The sequence below is a fragment of the Clavelina lepadiformis genome, chromosome 5 (assembly GCF_947623445.1).
Source record: "Clavelina lepadiformis chromosome 5, kaClaLepa1.1, whole genome shotgun sequence".
Classification (NCBI taxonomy): domain Eukaryota; kingdom Metazoa; phylum Chordata; class Ascidiacea; order Aplousobranchia; family Clavelinidae; genus Clavelina; species Clavelina lepadiformis.
Genome location: NC_135244.1, coordinates 1,550,266 through 1,566,437, shown reverse-complemented (window position 1 = coordinate 1,566,437; position 16,172 = coordinate 1,550,266). Strand labels below are relative to the sequence as shown.

The following is a 16,172-nucleotide window of genomic DNA, read 5'->3' as shown; positions in this document are numbered from 1 at the left end:
CTTTTACGCGAGTTATACTTTACTATAATGGTCGGTAAACTTTTATTACGATGGCCCAAATTTTCGCTTTACAGTATAAGTAAATGAAGGGCCAACATTACGTGCGAACTATACTTAATGCAGTAAATATTACTAGCTAACTAATAATTTCAATGTGCTTTTCTCTTTTGCAGTAGACATTCTGTTTTGAAGCTATTCGGATAATTTCGATTAAATTTTAATCTAGTTATGTGCTTTTCACAGGATTTAGCAATACACGGTAAACTGCTCTTAACAAGCAGTTAACAAATGAAAATACACTTTTATCACTTAAGTTAAGTTGTATTGCGACCTTGAAACTAAGACATGCTTTGGTTTGTGCGAGCGTGGGTTGAAATCCCACTATAGTGAGATACAGCTATAGCTATAGCTGACCATAGCAGTCAGTTCTCATTACTTTAGATTTAGTTAATTAATTACGAGGTATGAAATTTAGATTAAACTTTCACACTTTGTTGGAGCCTGATAAGTTGTCACTCAGTTTTAAGGCTCACGACAACTAAGTCGTCAACACGAGCTCTAAAAAAGTTTTCGTTGCAACTATCCCCATCTCATATGTTAATCACCGTCGTCCAAGCGATCGTTCAACTTGCCGCTTTGCCGTCCTCATTTAGAAAGATGTAGCGGTAAATTTTGTCACCTTAAAACCTGAACGGTCCCCAGTTCGAACCACCACAGAAGTAATTCGTTCAAACCTCACCAAACGCATTTCTGCTTAAAAAAAGCTTGCTTTAGTCTCGGCAGTGCAGTAAATAACAACATATGCTTCCTTAAAAGACTGGAGTCGCATTTAAATGGAAACATTTACTCACTCAAAAATTTTACCCGTCCCTGGGTGGGCTTGAACCACCAACCTTTCGGTTAACAGCCGAACGCGCTAACCGATTGCGCCACAGAGACATGGAGCCATTTCGTTGCTGAACAAGTTCATAATCCAGCGCCTTTTACAAAATTGCTTCGTTGTGCTGTAGCATGAGCGCTCGCATAGACATGGACAACACGCTTCATATCTCCTTATTTTTAACGTGTTTGAACGGAAGAAAAATAAGTTTGTATTACTTTTATGCTGAAACATGTTCAGAAAGAAATGACTCGAATCAAGTCAAGTGTTTGCACATGGTGATTCAGTCACTGACTCGACTACCCGAGTTATTAAGACTATGTCGGTATAAGCAGCAACTTCATCGTACAAATTAAAAAAGCTTAGTGTTTGCTCAAAATCTCTACAATCGCTTGATGTTTCCGCCCAGGATCGAACTGGGGACCTTTCGCGTGTGAGGCGAACGTGATAACCGCTACACTACGGAAACACGACAACGACGATGGAATTTAAACAGGTCTTAATCTGATGACTAAGTTCCTGGAAGATACGAGAATCCGGTCCATGGTAGGCGTGTAAATGTAATACATTTGCATTGAAAATATAGACCTATAGTATTATATAATAATAGCAATTACGCCTAAAGCTTGCATTGAATGGATAGCTATAATCAACTACGACTATGAATTTGAAAATAAGTTTTAGAGTGGGAAATCGAAAACAAAATTCGGGAAGACTTTTTCACTGCAACCGCTGCATTGCCATTCTCATTTTTCAGCATCTCGCACGACTACGGTTTAGTAAGTCCAGTCTCTGTGGCACCATTGATAATTTTAAGAGCATTCGGTTACTCGCAAAAAGTTTGATGCAGTCAGCCCACTCGGGGTAAGTAAATTTTTTATAGGATGCTTTCTTGTGGTTAATATATGAAACATAAACATTTATATAAAACTTCTGTACGATGTTATTTTTACTTTGCTATAAAAAGATTTAAAACCGAAACAAAATAACTTGTTCTGATGGAAATTGCCTCCAGTGAGATTTGAACTCACGACCCCTGGTTTACAAGACCAGTGCTCTAACCCCTGAGCTATAGAGGCTTGTTTGCCAGCAGGGAGCTGACAAAATGTATTTTTGACAACTTCAAACCATTCAGGCCTATTTATGTCACATAAATAAAGTCAAGGAAATTTCGCTTTTAGGCAGCTGTGAAGGAGGCGTCAAACACCAAAAAATGTTATAAAATCTTTGTTTGTTTTATTATATAGTGAATTTAGTAAAAGAGTTATTACTCGAAAAATTTAACGCCTCCTGAATGACGCCAAGGCTAAGTGGTAATGCGCCTGTCTCGTACACAGGAAGTCCTAGTTCGAACCCCACTGGCGCCTTTCATTCAAAACAGCCTCGTGAACATGGTTTTTAAGTAGAAAGAATTAAAACCAACTACCCTTAAACACACTGCATATTGTCTTTCATCAGAATGTTCAAACAAGTGCAAGTATCTTTGGACTTTATTCATTGATTTTAATTCGTTTTCACACGAAATTTTAACCATTTATCATGCATTTGAAGGTATGGAAAGTTCAAACCACAAATAAGAAACAAAACTGTGGTAAATCTCAGTCCCTAAAACATTAATTCAAAACTAAATCTTTATAAGTTAATGTGTGAAACGTAAATAACCAAATATTAAACGTGGAAACGCGTCATTCGCTTCTACACTTTCAATGTCTTATACAAATCAGCATTAAAACGAGTTACTCATAGCCAGTAATCTGTAACAACTCTGTAGCGTTATAACACAAACCAACCCGAGATATTAAAATCAGGCCACTAAGCACGACTTTCATCAACCTACATCAATGATATTAAACATAGTAATAGTTATACAAATTTAGTGATAATATCAAATATAATACAGTAGTAATAATAATACAAAGTAGTAGATATAGATGATGGTAGATTACTCAGCAAAGTTTAAATATCAAAAAGAACGTTGTTGCATAATAAAAATATATTTTTCCCTGCAGGGAGATCCTGAATTTAACTTTATCATTACATTTAATACGTGATAGAATAAAATAAAAACTATAAATGAAGACTAATCAACGATAAGCGAACACCTGAAGATTTGGCGGCAATTTTGAAGAAACATGGTAGCATGGTAAATAATTAAGAGATTAGGTAAAAAGCAAAAATTAAATGTAAGATTTATTGGAAAGCATTGAGGTTATTCAAAACAAATTGTTCAAAAAATTGACATCAACTCCCTAGCCACTTCATTAGAACAATTTTCATTTAACATCCACTTCGAATGTCGAAAGAAGTTGCAAAGATTTTCTCATTCCAGGCCACGTGTCTGTCAGTCATTTGTGCCATGGTGGGGAGCGTACGGTGTGGAGGGCGCCACCTATGGGACAAGTGAAGAAAGTGTTGAAACTTGAAAAACTGTCGGTTCTCTGATTTTGTTTAAACGACGACATGTATTTCAAAACAAAGTCAGCCCACAAGCACTAAACTATATCAGCCTGAATCCAGATCCTTTATAGCCGGCAAGAAACATCGGTATGTGCCGTTGTAAGCGAAATATGTATCAGTAAGTACCCAGTGACAGACTTGCTATTTCTTACTATTCCAGATACATCTAAAATTACACGTAAAATTGATCCCGACACTTACCAGTATCCTGTCAAAGATGGCTTCCACTTCGTCGGCTTTCGATTGATTGAAAGGGGAACCCCCGAATAAGATAATTTTAACTTGGTCGAGAGAAATGTTGAGCATGTGGTTTTGTGTTCCGGCAGAAACTCTGCCATGTTACAAAATAACGATTGTCACCGAAATGATTTTTATAATCTTAGGAAAACGATTAACTTACACAGGTTTTAAATAAATCCAATTAAAAGCTAAAATTACTTTAATTACTCAACTTTGATAAGCAATTGTACCACAAGCTGAATTATAACGGAGTATTTCTTTATCACAATAATTAATTATAATTCTGCGCTAAACGCTTCAAAAATTTACCCTGGTTGGCATTTGTCCTTGAGCATCAGGTACTTGACAGAGAGAGTGAGTTTTTGAGTTTCAAATTCCAAGTCACTCGTTTCCTGCTCCGAGAAGTAGGAGCGCTCCCGGAAGAGCCAATTGACAAGATTCTGCATCTGGTTGATGACTCCTAATTGAAACAGAGAAATAAAAGTTCATGGAATAAATGCAAGTTTAAGAACAAGTTGGAAACTGAAATGTGGAAATAAATGAAGGACTGGATTATGCCCAAGCAAGATATAGATATAAGCTATTTATCTTAATAAGTGAATGTTACCACTATAATGATGCTAGCCGGTATGGTTATGTGATATAGCTTGTGTCTTTTGGACGAACCTTTTTTGCCTTCAAGTGTCATGGCTTTGTCGCCCAACTTGGGAAAATGCTGTTGAATGTTGGAAAGCTTGACGAGACAGTTGAATTGCGCCTCCACCACTGTTAAACTTGTCAATGATCTGGCAAGTCTCTGGAATAAGATTACAACCAAGAGCATAAAAACAAGCGGTTAAAAGACGAACAGTCGATGCAAAGCTCCTGAAATATTTCTTTCGAACCACCAGTGATAAACAAATGTAAAATGAAAATGAACTAAAACGATAACTTTGCTCTAGATCAGAACTTGGACGATTACAAGAACAAAAAAACTTACAGCTGATTCTCGCAGTTTATTTATTTCACCAGGATACTGGGATAAAACCTTCACTTCGGAAGCAAATGCTGCTTTCAACGCATCTTTAGCTTGTTGTACGTCGTCAAAACTTCCCGCAATCTTCCGTCTGACGTCATTCATTAAGCTGAAACGTGAGAATGTTTGGTGATGACGAAGTGGATAAAATACAAGCCCTTATGAATAACAACGTTGTACTTTTGTAAAATATTTCTGCATGAATCTACTCCAAGCATTTGCAAGAATCGTAGTTTTACTCAGAACAAAGCTAGTCTCAGTTAAATATTGTGCATTTATGGTTACATAGATAAGAAATATGTCGTGGCGATAAGGTTATATGTCGCAGTTACAAAACAAGACAGCAAGAATGTCAAAATAAATTTGATGAAACAAAAGATTTTATGAGACAACCATTCCATATCTTACTGAAGTTGCCGATTCACGATCTGGCCATATCGGGTCGATCGCCAGACCGGAGTCTTACATCGAGGACATTCCTTTAATTTGATGTCTATCTTTGAATTACTCTCATTGTCAGTTTGGTTGAACCAGGTGTCCAGACCCTCGAAGGTGAAGCAATGACCACAGTCCAACAACTCGACAAATCTGAGAACATAAGTATGACCAAGTTTGTCAGAATAGCAAGTTCCTTGATAAAACTAATATCATTTCAAGGACCCAGATGTGTCTTAAACAAGTCAACAAACTAGGGTTGACTTAAAAAACTAAACTAAATTTTAACTTGCATATTACCTCACTAAATATTTTTACCAAACATTGGATAAAATTTTAAATTCTCCTAAAAACCTTGCTCCAAATTTTGCAAAAAAATAACCTGGAATCTTTTTCATTTTCGCCTCCGAAGAACATCTCGGTCACTTCTTCCTCATCACAGATCCTGCACGACTTCGGACACGGTTCGCCGCACAAGCCAATACAGCGATGCCCACATTGTTTCAAGCGCTGTTCATAAATATTCCGTAATTGTCGTGGTGACCAATAGAAATCAAACAAGTACAACACGAAGAGAAAGTAAAGAATTCATAGAAACACTGCAACTTGATGCTGTGGTCATATTAGCCAGGAGCTAGAATAATCAAATTACTTTCTTGCACGGTTCATTGCAGGGCGGTCTATCGCATGGTTCACTGCATCTCTTCCTGCATTGAAAGTGTTCGCATTTCCACTGGCAAGGTTCTCTGGATAAAATGATGAAGCACAACACGTCATCTCGCCTCCATTAATTCAACATAATCATAAGCTAGGTTAAACCCGGGGCCTTATACAGGTTCGCAATACATACATGCAGGGTACACAAGCCTCTAGGCACAGTCTGTAGCAACGACTGTGGACACAAGAAGTCTTGCATGGTTGAGCGCAAGGTGGACAGTTGCTTGGGCAGTTCTCTCTGCACAGATGACCACAGAAGAGAGGTCTCTCGCATTTAGTCCCGCAGCCTTCATGGAGGCGACCCTGGGAAAATTAAAATGTGTTTAATAACTTTGCAAGGAAGTATCGAACAATGCTACTTTGTTGCTGGATACTGCAAGTCAACATCATCTCAATGTGCGCGTCCGTAGCCAGGTTTAAATAAAAGAAGTGACGCTTTTATCCCAAACTTGTTATATTTTAATCAATGTTGGTATCCAGCGTTTACAAACAGCTACATTGCATTAAGAATAAGGCCAAGTTACACTTACAAGCTTTCTTCTATGATATATTAATTTCTTAAAACTAAAATTTACCTGAAAACACGAACCGCAAGTTCCTTTGCACGGATGTCCGCATTTTAAGATTTCCACGCATTTTTCGTCACATTTTCCCAAATCAAAGTTTGCAGATTCCGAGCAAGGAACCAAGCAACGATGTCCGCATTTCCCTTGGACTAAATTACACAAATATATATGATAAAGCATAGACAGTTGTCAATGACGTATTAAGACAACTTAAAGACGAGATGCACAAGACAACACAACAGTTTTCAACCACTTATAATACCAGACAAACAATTATTAAATTAAAGAAACAACACAAAGATTCAAGATTACAACTTCGTCAAACCAACCTGAAACAATTTTCTTGCATCGGTCCCCACACGGATAACCACATTTCCCCGAACACTGATGACCGCATGATAGCGTGCGAGGGCATGGAGATTCACAAATGACGTCAGAGGGATCTTCAAAACAACGCATCACTTGCTGGTGGTCGCAGGTTGGAATTGTCTGAAAGTCAACAAAGTAAACAATTATTTCATGAAATCTTTGCATAATTTATGTTATAGACCTGGGGTGGGCAAACTTGTTCAATGAAAGAGTCACTTGCGGGAAACTACAAACAGTAGCGAGCCGCAAAATCAATAGTGTCAATACAAACAAGGTAAACAATGCATGGATAATGAACAACAATGGATATTACTATACAGCTAGAAGAGCCACTAAAACATGTCGGCGAGCTGCAATTTGCCCACTTTTTTTATAGACATGACTTATTCTAAGTAAAGTGGTTGCAACCTACAATCGATGCGATTTCAACGATAAAAACCATTTGTGTCAGTTTGATTTGCGACGTTGAGGGATTTTATCCGGGCAATGAACGCAATTGTTGTTCTGGTCGGACAACGCGAGGGAACAGGAATAAAAACGTCATTTGTTTGCATCGCCGCATACGGTTTAACTTGGCCTTGTGACTAGGCAGTGGTCACGCATCCGGCGCATGTTCAAATAGTGTCATTGGTCACGCTTGGATGGATCTGACAACGACGAGCAAAATTAAGAATAAACGTGGCGTTTTTGGTTTTTATTTCATAACCAAATAGCCAAGTAAATCTCTGTATGTTTGGGCTCCAAATATGACGAAATAGAAGTGTATTACACAAGGGTTAGAATGTAAACGAACTGGAAACCTTAAAATGTTGAACGCTAATAAACTTGCAGGAATGTTTGTACACTTTCATTCTATCACCGACGCCATACTTTATAAACTTTGACGTCATAGGCGTGTGGGCAGTGGGTTGAGTGTAAACTGCGCAATAGAAACTGGTGCGAATGCGCGTTCGTTGCAACCGCGCAATAGCGTCCCTTGTGCATCCACTTAAAGCACATTTTCACGTAGAAATAAAACTTAACATCAAACGAACGTCTCTGACCTTGATGACTTTCTCAAGGCACTGACAAGGCTCGAAACACTTCTTGCTGCACTTGTGCCCGCGCTTGCAAGTTTTTTCACACTGCTTCATGCACTGGTACGCGTCATGGTCTCTGTCGTCATCGTGGCATCGTCTGGCACACACGTGACCACAGGACAATCTGTAGTCGCAGGCGCGTCCGCATTCGCCTGCAGTAGTTTGTATGAAAAATTATTTAAATGTATATAATATATATATAGTCAGTTGGGGCAAAAAAAAACATAGGGGTACTTGGGGTAAAAAAGGACAACCCCCCCAACTCCCCCTAAGAATGATTTTTTTGAAAAATCTTTGCATGGTTAGAAACATCATTTATTTGCATATTTTTTTAACATACAATACAGGCCCAGAGGTAAGTACTCTTCAGGAACTATGCAAATCACTAAATTGACCCAAAAACGGTCCAAAAAAACTTTTTTTGCTCTTTACTAAACTTTTTGTGGATCGAAAACGATGGTTGACAATCACAATCTTTTTATGTGTATCTACATGATATTTTAGTATGATTGTACTCCAGTACTTCAATTTTGATTTCTGTTAACCTTTCATTCTATTCTATGTTGTCTTTTTTTGCCCCATAATTACACAATGTGTTGGGGCAAAAAAAGACAGCTGTTTTTATTTTCCCTGTGCTTGTTTTTTTTTACCCCATCTTTAATAACTTTTATTTTAAAACAATTTTGGTTGCTATAAGGCATTAAACTAACATTTTAATGTTTTACTTGCATTGTCTCAGTTTCCTGATCTCTAGTAAATACATTAAACCTAATGTACTGATGATTCATTTGAAATTAAGTTAAGCGAGTGAAATTAAGCGTGAAGTTTCACTCTCCAATCATTTTGTGTTGTTCTTTGTAGTTAATTGATTTATGTACCATTCCACTTTGTTGAACTCCTGCCAAATAGCTATTCAAAAGCTTAACCTTCTTGTAAGCATTTACCAGTTTCAGAAGTCTCTGTTCAGTAGTAGTTTAACCAGTCCTGGTAGCATTGTGTTTCTCCAAAAGATGAAGAAGGCAATCCAATTTTGGAAAAGACCAGTCCACAGGAAACTGAATGGTCAAGTAATGTGGAAGAAATGCCATCCACCTCATAAATCCGCAACATTTAAGCTGTTTCCACACCGTCGACGAGCACCACAGTACAATCACGGATCAGAACAACAAAGGACATCATCAATGAGTTGCAACTTCACGCTCCCGAAAGGATGAAGTATGAAATACGGCTTGTGTCAAAAGATGAATCGGTTTCGATAGAAAGTGTGTTAAAATCAAGGGGACGACAATCAAATGACAAGAAGAAAAAAAGAAAAAAGAGTGAAGATGAATAGAAGCATTTTAACAAATGAAGAATTTAACAAGCAAGTTGAAAACTTTGAAGCAAATGGAACAATTGCAAAAAAGAGAAAAGCTGGGAGAAGGAAAAGGAACGCAGACGAAGATGAAGAAATAAAATCACTGGACTTGGAGGAGGAAGAAATAGAAAGAAGGATGGAGCAGGAAATTCAAAGAGAAATGGATGAAGACATGAGGATGGTAGAAGAGTCTGACGATGAATCTGAAGAAATGAATGACAAAACAAGAGAAGACACAGTTGTTAGAATGGAAGATGTAGAGGAAGAGAGAAGAGATGTAACTGAAGAAACTGTAAACGAACAGAAGAAAGAAAAGAGAGCATTTAAATTGGAAATAAACAAAAAGCAAGTTGGAAAGTACTTTGCAGTGTTTTGGGAGAAGCCAAAAACATATTATTGGGGAAAACTTCTGAAGGTCTTCAGAGACGAGGTTGATGGAAAGATTGAGCAAGCTGAATTTAAGTTTTGGGACAAGAAATCAACTTCAAAAGATGCAGTGTATTGGGACTGGCAAACAAAGGAAGTGCAAAATAATATTTTGGTTTTGCCGAAGAAGAGGAAGTGAAAGAAAAATTTGTGTTCCTAAGCAAATATGGACTTCATAATGCATAAACTTTTTTGTTTGTTTGAACAAGATGTTACAGTTTCATCCTCATCTGTATATATTGCTATTTCTTCTGCTTTGTATTGCTTTTAATAAACAAAATTTGCTGTTGAAATTGATTGTTTTTTTTTACCCCAAGCATGGTTTTTATTGCCCCAAACACTGGGGAAAAAAAAGCAACACAAAATATTCGATAAAAATAAAAAGAATAAACATAATGCTCCAATTTTTTGGATACATCAATGGAATATTAATATTGATCAATAGAGGGTAAAACTTTACTTTTTGGCCCATTTTTTAGCGAGAAAATCAAAAGTTTGTCAATTTTGCATTTTTTTGCCCCACTTGACTATACTCAAATATATATGCACTATATGAATCTGGAAGTAAGCAAACTTGGACCTACTATTACTACGAAAGCATATCGCTAAATTTAAAAAAATACATACAGGTATTTCAAGCATACCACGGCTAAAAGAGATTTAGAATTTACTGACATTTCTGAAAGCATTGGTTCCGGCATTCCTTGTGACCAGCCCAGCATGACCTCACGCACGGCTCCTGGCATTTGGCAAAAACTCGAGTTGGGTCGTTTAAAATGTAGTTGTTTGGGCAAATATGGTCACGGGCGTCTAGTTTGAAAAGATTATTCTCAAACAAAATGAAACATTCCAGCGGAGCAGGCGTACAGTAATATCACATTACTCGACATTGACAAAACTTTCGTGGTTATGGACAACTCACGGTTCTTATCGCCCAAATAACAACTCACTAGCAGAAATGCCCACACCAAAATTTGCAATTACAATTATACAACAACGATTATATATATTATATAAAATACAACGCCTATTGACGTAATAGTTACTCAAGTTGGTTTCAATTAAGTGCGAATATTTTCCATTCACTGAACTATATCGCAACATACATCGAGCATTGTGACATCACAAATACATTCGCATCACCAGCAAAGAGTAGTTGGGATAAGTTTATGACCTCATTGGATCAACAACGTGTAAGTAGAATGGGCAAGTTGGGCAAGTTGAGTGGTTGGGTACCGATAAAACCGATACTGCAAAATTTCTTACTTCTCCTCACCTTCTGGCCACTGTTCCAAACCCCGCGTCGAATTACCCCAAGTTGTCTCCTCATTGTTGTTCTCACATTGTACTTGTTGCGTAACTCTCGTCATTCCATTGCTTAGAATGGTAAACACCGGTGCTGGCCTGAAGCGTTCTGAAGCCTTCTTCCTGCAAAGAGTAGATCGAATCAGCACCAGGTGAGCAAGTTGTCATGTGTTAAATTACTAAATGATTAATTGTTCTAAAGTGAAGCTCAGCAAGTCTGATAAATGCCAGGAATATGCCGTAAAGGCGTAAAAATTCTAATTTTGCTGATGTATAAAATGGTGAAGCAATAATCTTTGCACAAACCAACCTGATTTTTGCATCATCAATTTCTTGCGCTGAAACGTCGACCTTCTCTATAATTTCGGATATATTATGAAGTGGGCGCAAGCCAAGGGTAGCGACAACACTCTTCACTACCGGGATCAGCAACTTAACCTAACAAATGCAAAAATTAATCTAAAAATAACTTGATGCTGTCCGCAACAACAAAACCTGGTTTGTTTATGTTTTCATTTGAAATGAAGATGAGAAATTATTTGTGGAAGAACACAAATTAAGTTGAACAAAATGAAATCTGCATTCCGAGAGATATTTACAACAAAGATGTAGAGATATAAAATTACTGTAATCTACAACAATGAAGTAATTTCTTACAGAATTTTCACAGCCGATAAGGTCATATTCCAGCCAATGCTTCAACAAATGCAAAGTGTTGAGGATGAGACCACAACACACTTCTTGACTGAACCTGAAATAAAAAACAACCATTTGACTGGTGCAAGGAACAAACTAAATAGCAAAGTTGACCATTTAAGACCATTGTTGTTTTCTGCAGGAACCATGACGAGGTGAATGACACATAACATGCCAGATCAAATTAAATCTTGCTGTTTACGAGCCTAATGGTGCCGATTTTATGAGATTTATCAGAACGTACCATGTATTTTACAATGCGCCATAAAGCAACCAAACCAAATACTAGAAAATGAGCAGAATAAACGAGGAAGCCACAAAGTGAGAATAATCAAATATAAAAATGTTGCATGAGCAAAGGTATGTCATACAATGACCATATTATGTGGCCTTGACACCACATATGCCACCAATACTCAGTCAGTTGTCAGTGACTTCAGTGTCATTAACTGTCATTTTTATTTGACTACAAAGCTGACGGTGGCTGAACTGTGTTAGCAAAACATACTGTTATCAGTATATAGTAAAAAAACGCATAATCTAATAGAGGTTCTTTCCACACTCTGTTACGTCATTGAGCACTTTGTCATTGCTTGGATGCATGTGGATATAATGTCACTATTGCGTTGTTGTTTCCAAGCAGACTTTAACCCAGCAAGGGTGAAAAAAACATTTTCTCATATTTTAGTAATCCTTATGAAGCAAGTTGATGCTCGCGAAAGCTTGTGTAAAGAAACTAAACATATACGTTAACTCTTGATTGCCATCCTATATCTTACTTCTATAAGATCATTATGTATCATTACGTTATTCAAGCTTTCTACACCAACAGATATGGCTGTTTCTAATAGAGACAAGGTGTTGTGGGCGGTTCAAACAGATTTTTGGCATTCATCCACATCATATGCATGCCAAATCGGAATAAGGTGAAGGATACAAAAGCTACTTAAGATATGGCTTATCACGTATGCTCTAGTTACCCTCTGTGTGGTAAATCTATCAAAAGTCGCTTTGCTTCATTCGCAAATCGATTGTTGATGAGATCCTCTAGAACAGAGTGCATTGTTATGCTGCTCTCCTCACACGAACACATCTTCCCGACCACTTCCAATATCGTTTGGATCATGTCTGCAATGTAATTTCTATGAAGATAATTATGTCCTTGTACATTTAACAAAATTCGCCAACGCAATGTACTCAACTTGTGCTCATAAACCAGTACATCTAAATAATTACAAAAGATTTTAATTTTTTATTCATGTCTTTTGAAAGCCACGTTTAAAAAAACTAATGACAACAAATGTTTGTAATGAAAGTAGCGCGGGGTTCGAAATACCTTGATCTTTCCCCCTTTCCTCGAGTCGGATACAAAACCCACTTTCTTTCGTCGACAATCGATCGGCAATCTGCAGTGGTTCCACCTCATCGCTCAACATTTCTACGAGTGTCTCACGTGCAATAGGTGGAGGATCATACTCGCTTTCATCGTACTCATCTTCATCTGCATCTCTGGGAAAATGATTGTTACCTCTGGTTAATACATGGAAGAACGCATTAAAAATAAAAAATAAATTATTCAAGTTACAAAGCCATTTTACAAACAAAGAAGAAAAGTGAAAATTTGAGAAAGTGAAAAATTAAAATTCTTTTTGCTTATTTTAGGTTTTCAACAGAATCCAGTTTTCCATTATAATCAAATTCAACTTTCAACTTAAACAAAATCTATCAATATGATTAAACATATACGGTATCTAAGCTAATGTAAATTCTTAAAAAAAAATGAAAAAGCATAAAATACAGAGTTATTCACTCCAGCCACTCAGTTGGCAAACAACCCTGGTACAGATTAATAGCCAAAAATTTCCAGTTCGGTAATTTCTAAAAATTTCAGTTTGGTTTTGTAATTTCTATGTCATATAATCCTCAGCAACAAATCATTCATTTAAGAAAATGAAATTGAACAAAATGAACTTACCCCTTTAAAGATTGACCTCCGAACCCAATTCCTTGATGATGATTGGACAATTGAAATACACCGTGCGAGAATCCTCTGTTGCTTTGACCTCTTCCTGAACTTATATGATTTCTATGGAACAAACAAAAGAAACTTAGCAATGTGACGTAAACAGTGCGAGTTGATGAAATGTCAAGTCTGGGAATTTATACATAATTACAGAGAGACAACTTCTCCGTAAGTAGGTCACACAGTTTGTTGTTAAAGATAGGTGGTTAAGTTAGGGTAGTGGTGACGAACCCGCTCGCTGTCGCGGACCACATCATTAGTTACAGCTGAGTAAGCGGGCCGCACAACTTTTAAGTCATATGACTATGTAGTTTTTTTATAAACGATTAGAAATAGTTTATCAACAATAAGGAACAACAAACAAAAGTAATAAAAATCCCATGCGAATCATACAGTTGAAGCTATTTTATGTAGTATTGAAACATAAAATAACAAAAAATAAAAAGAAAGATTTAATAAAGTTTCTTGCTTAGTGAGATTTTTGGAAATTTTTTCTCTTGACTAAGCGTTCAATATTAGGTCGAACCGACGATGTAGCAACTCTCAACTGCATACTAAGATTTTCGTCTGTTAACCTTGACCTGTAACGACTTTTTGTAATGTTCAGTTTAGAAAAGAACTGTTCGCATAGGTACGTGCAGCCGAAAACAGATAACAATTTGAGAGCGAAAGCTCTCAAGTTTGACGATGTCATGATGATGATGATGATGACCAGATGATGTCACGATATGAGTAGTTGGAGTCTAGTAAGCAAAAGCATCCTGTGATGCACTTGTATACTAACCTATAAAGTTTGAATAAATCAAACTGTGTACATTCCTGTGTAATTACGCACCTAAGTGCACACTTTCTTTGTGTCTGAGAATTTTTGTGCACTGCACTTGCGTGTGTACCCAAGATTTTGCTGAAAATCTTCATATCCTGCAGTCAGTCCTTGCCTGCCCTACTGCTCTACGGGAAGTCTATCATAAGCCAGAGATTTCTGGCGTGGCGAAGAGGCAAATTACTGTTATGCCACTGTCGTAAATATCAGCTTTGACCATCCTAACGTGGTGTCACAAAATTTTGCAAGAAACACAAACATTACAAATGCAATTTAAAATTCCTCCCGGACGCAAAATTTAACCCTAAATTCCGGACATGTCCGGAATTTTCCGGACGGTATGGCAACCCTAATTCCTATAAGTCCTATATGCCTTGCATGTATGGGCGTTTGTCAAATCGTTTGGTGGGCCGCACAAAATTGTTTGGCGAGCCGCAGGACGCAGGTTCGTCACCTCTGAGTGGTTAAAGATAGGTGGTTAAGTTAGGGCAACAGCCATACAACATGTTGATTTCAGCTTTTAGAGTTTATATCGAAGTTAAATTCAGATTAGAAGGTAGATTTAGGTTAGGTTTAGGTTGCTACATAATGATATTTAGTTACGTTAACAAGAAACTGTGAATAAAAGCTCTGAAGTTGCAATTTTTTCCGGTGAAATAATAAAATAAGCCTATGTATAAAATATTCACCTGATTTAAGTTATTTCTTCTTGAAAATTATACAAAAACATTCCAAGTTCTAATGATATTGTGAAATACATTGCAATGCAATTAAAACTGCATTAAATCCTTACAATAAACTGTGACTGGTTGCATTAGCTTGGCGACGTCCACCTCGTCCAAATGCTGCTGCAGAGTCCAAAAAATTCGTACGCGGACCAAGAACCGAGTCTTCAAATGACAGCACATTCTTCCTTTGCCCACTGCAAGATAATGTTATATGTGCTGCTATATTACAATGTTCTGCTAAACTGTTTTTTCCGAACTAGTGCTTGTTAAAATAATTACCGTACATAATTTTATAATTTAAATAGACCTATTTACAATATTTATTCATGCAGGTAATTATATACAGTGTCAGTATCATCTGCATTTTTACAAGCACTATTTTGGAAATACAGTTTAGCAGAACTTAAGTTGACCAGTGACGAAAGTAACTTAACCAAAGTTTGGAATAAATTGTTGACATTTCACAAACAGTGACTAATTAGTAATTACGCATGAAGTTATGAACTTTAGTGGAAACCATGGCAACTACAACCTTGACATTTTTGTGATTTGTGTTTGATGCGTCCGCCGATATTTAAATTAAACATACAAACGAGAAATTCGTTTTGGCTCTTCCGTTTTTCTGTTTATTAGTTGTAAAAAGCACTATGTGCCCCCCTTTTTTAGAAATCGATTATTTACCGTCAAAATAATGGCCAAGGGCTTTGTGTATAGTATAGTACCAAACTGCAAAATGCACCATTTAGCACCCCAATTATGGCCGCCGTACACCCTGAAGATATCGTTAAAAAGTGCCATGCTTTCCAGTCTGGGATAAAATACGGATTTTAAAGAAGATGATCTGTATTTCAATATTTAAGTAAATTTTAATCCAACATTGTCTAGCAACCAAATAAGACAAATGCACCTATCTCTTTCACTTCCTCCCCCTCCAAAACTCAAATTCATTTTTTGTTAAAATCAGAGATTTTTTATTCAATCATCTGTAGGCCTATATATTATTAAAAGTTTCTGAAAAAAAGAAGTTAAAAAAAAAGTAAATAACAACAATAACAA

The 16,172-nt window shown here is 36.9% G+C and overlaps 1 protein-coding gene and 3 non-coding genes across 5 annotated transcripts; all 4 read right to left on the bottom strand.

The window, feature by feature from the left end:
• Positions 1-865: 865 nt before the first annotated feature.
• Trnan-guu (transfer RNA asparagine (anticodon GUU)) lies at positions 866-939 on the bottom strand. Its single transcript has one exon. It is a non-coding gene; the product is annotated as a tRNA-Asn (tRNA).
• Positions 940-1,276: 337 nt separating this feature from the next.
• On the bottom strand, positions 1,277-1,349 carry Trnav-cac (transfer RNA valine (anticodon CAC)). The gene has a single exon. It is a non-coding gene; the product is annotated as a tRNA-Val (tRNA).
• Positions 1,350-1,886: 537 nt separating this feature from the next.
• Trnat-ugu (transfer RNA threonine (anticodon UGU)) lies at positions 1,887-1,959 on the bottom strand. The gene has a single exon. It is a non-coding gene; the product is annotated as a tRNA-Thr (tRNA).
• Positions 1,960-2,352: 393 nt separating this feature from the next.
• Positions 2,353-16,128, bottom strand: LOC143459653 (NFX1-type zinc finger-containing protein 1-like). Of its 2 annotated transcripts, none has more exons than XM_076956875.1 (21): positions 16,024-16,128; positions 15,182-15,310; positions 13,518-13,628; positions 12,879-13,072; positions 12,523-12,670; positions 11,504-11,597; positions 11,157-11,284; positions 10,818-10,969; positions 10,217-10,351; positions 7,723-7,910; positions 6,640-6,799; positions 6,320-6,459; positions 5,878-6,047; positions 5,680-5,773; positions 5,410-5,537; positions 5,001-5,180; positions 4,557-4,701; positions 4,244-4,373; positions 3,887-4,037; positions 3,539-3,668; positions 2,353-3,269 (listed from the first exon to the last, which is right to left on the bottom strand). In XM_076956875.1, the coding sequence occupies exons 1-21, from the start codon at positions 16,062-16,064 to the stop codon at positions 3,222-3,224; spliced, it is 2,796 nt and encodes a 931-aa protein (XP_076812990.1). In that variant the 5' UTR covers positions 16,065-16,128; the 3' UTR covers positions 2,353-3,221. The 2 variants fall into 2 exon arrangements, with proteins under 2 accessions (XP_076812990.1, XP_076812991.1); XM_076956876.1 differs by having other exon boundaries at positions 12,879-13,051.
• Positions 16,129-16,172: the final 44 nt, after the last annotated feature.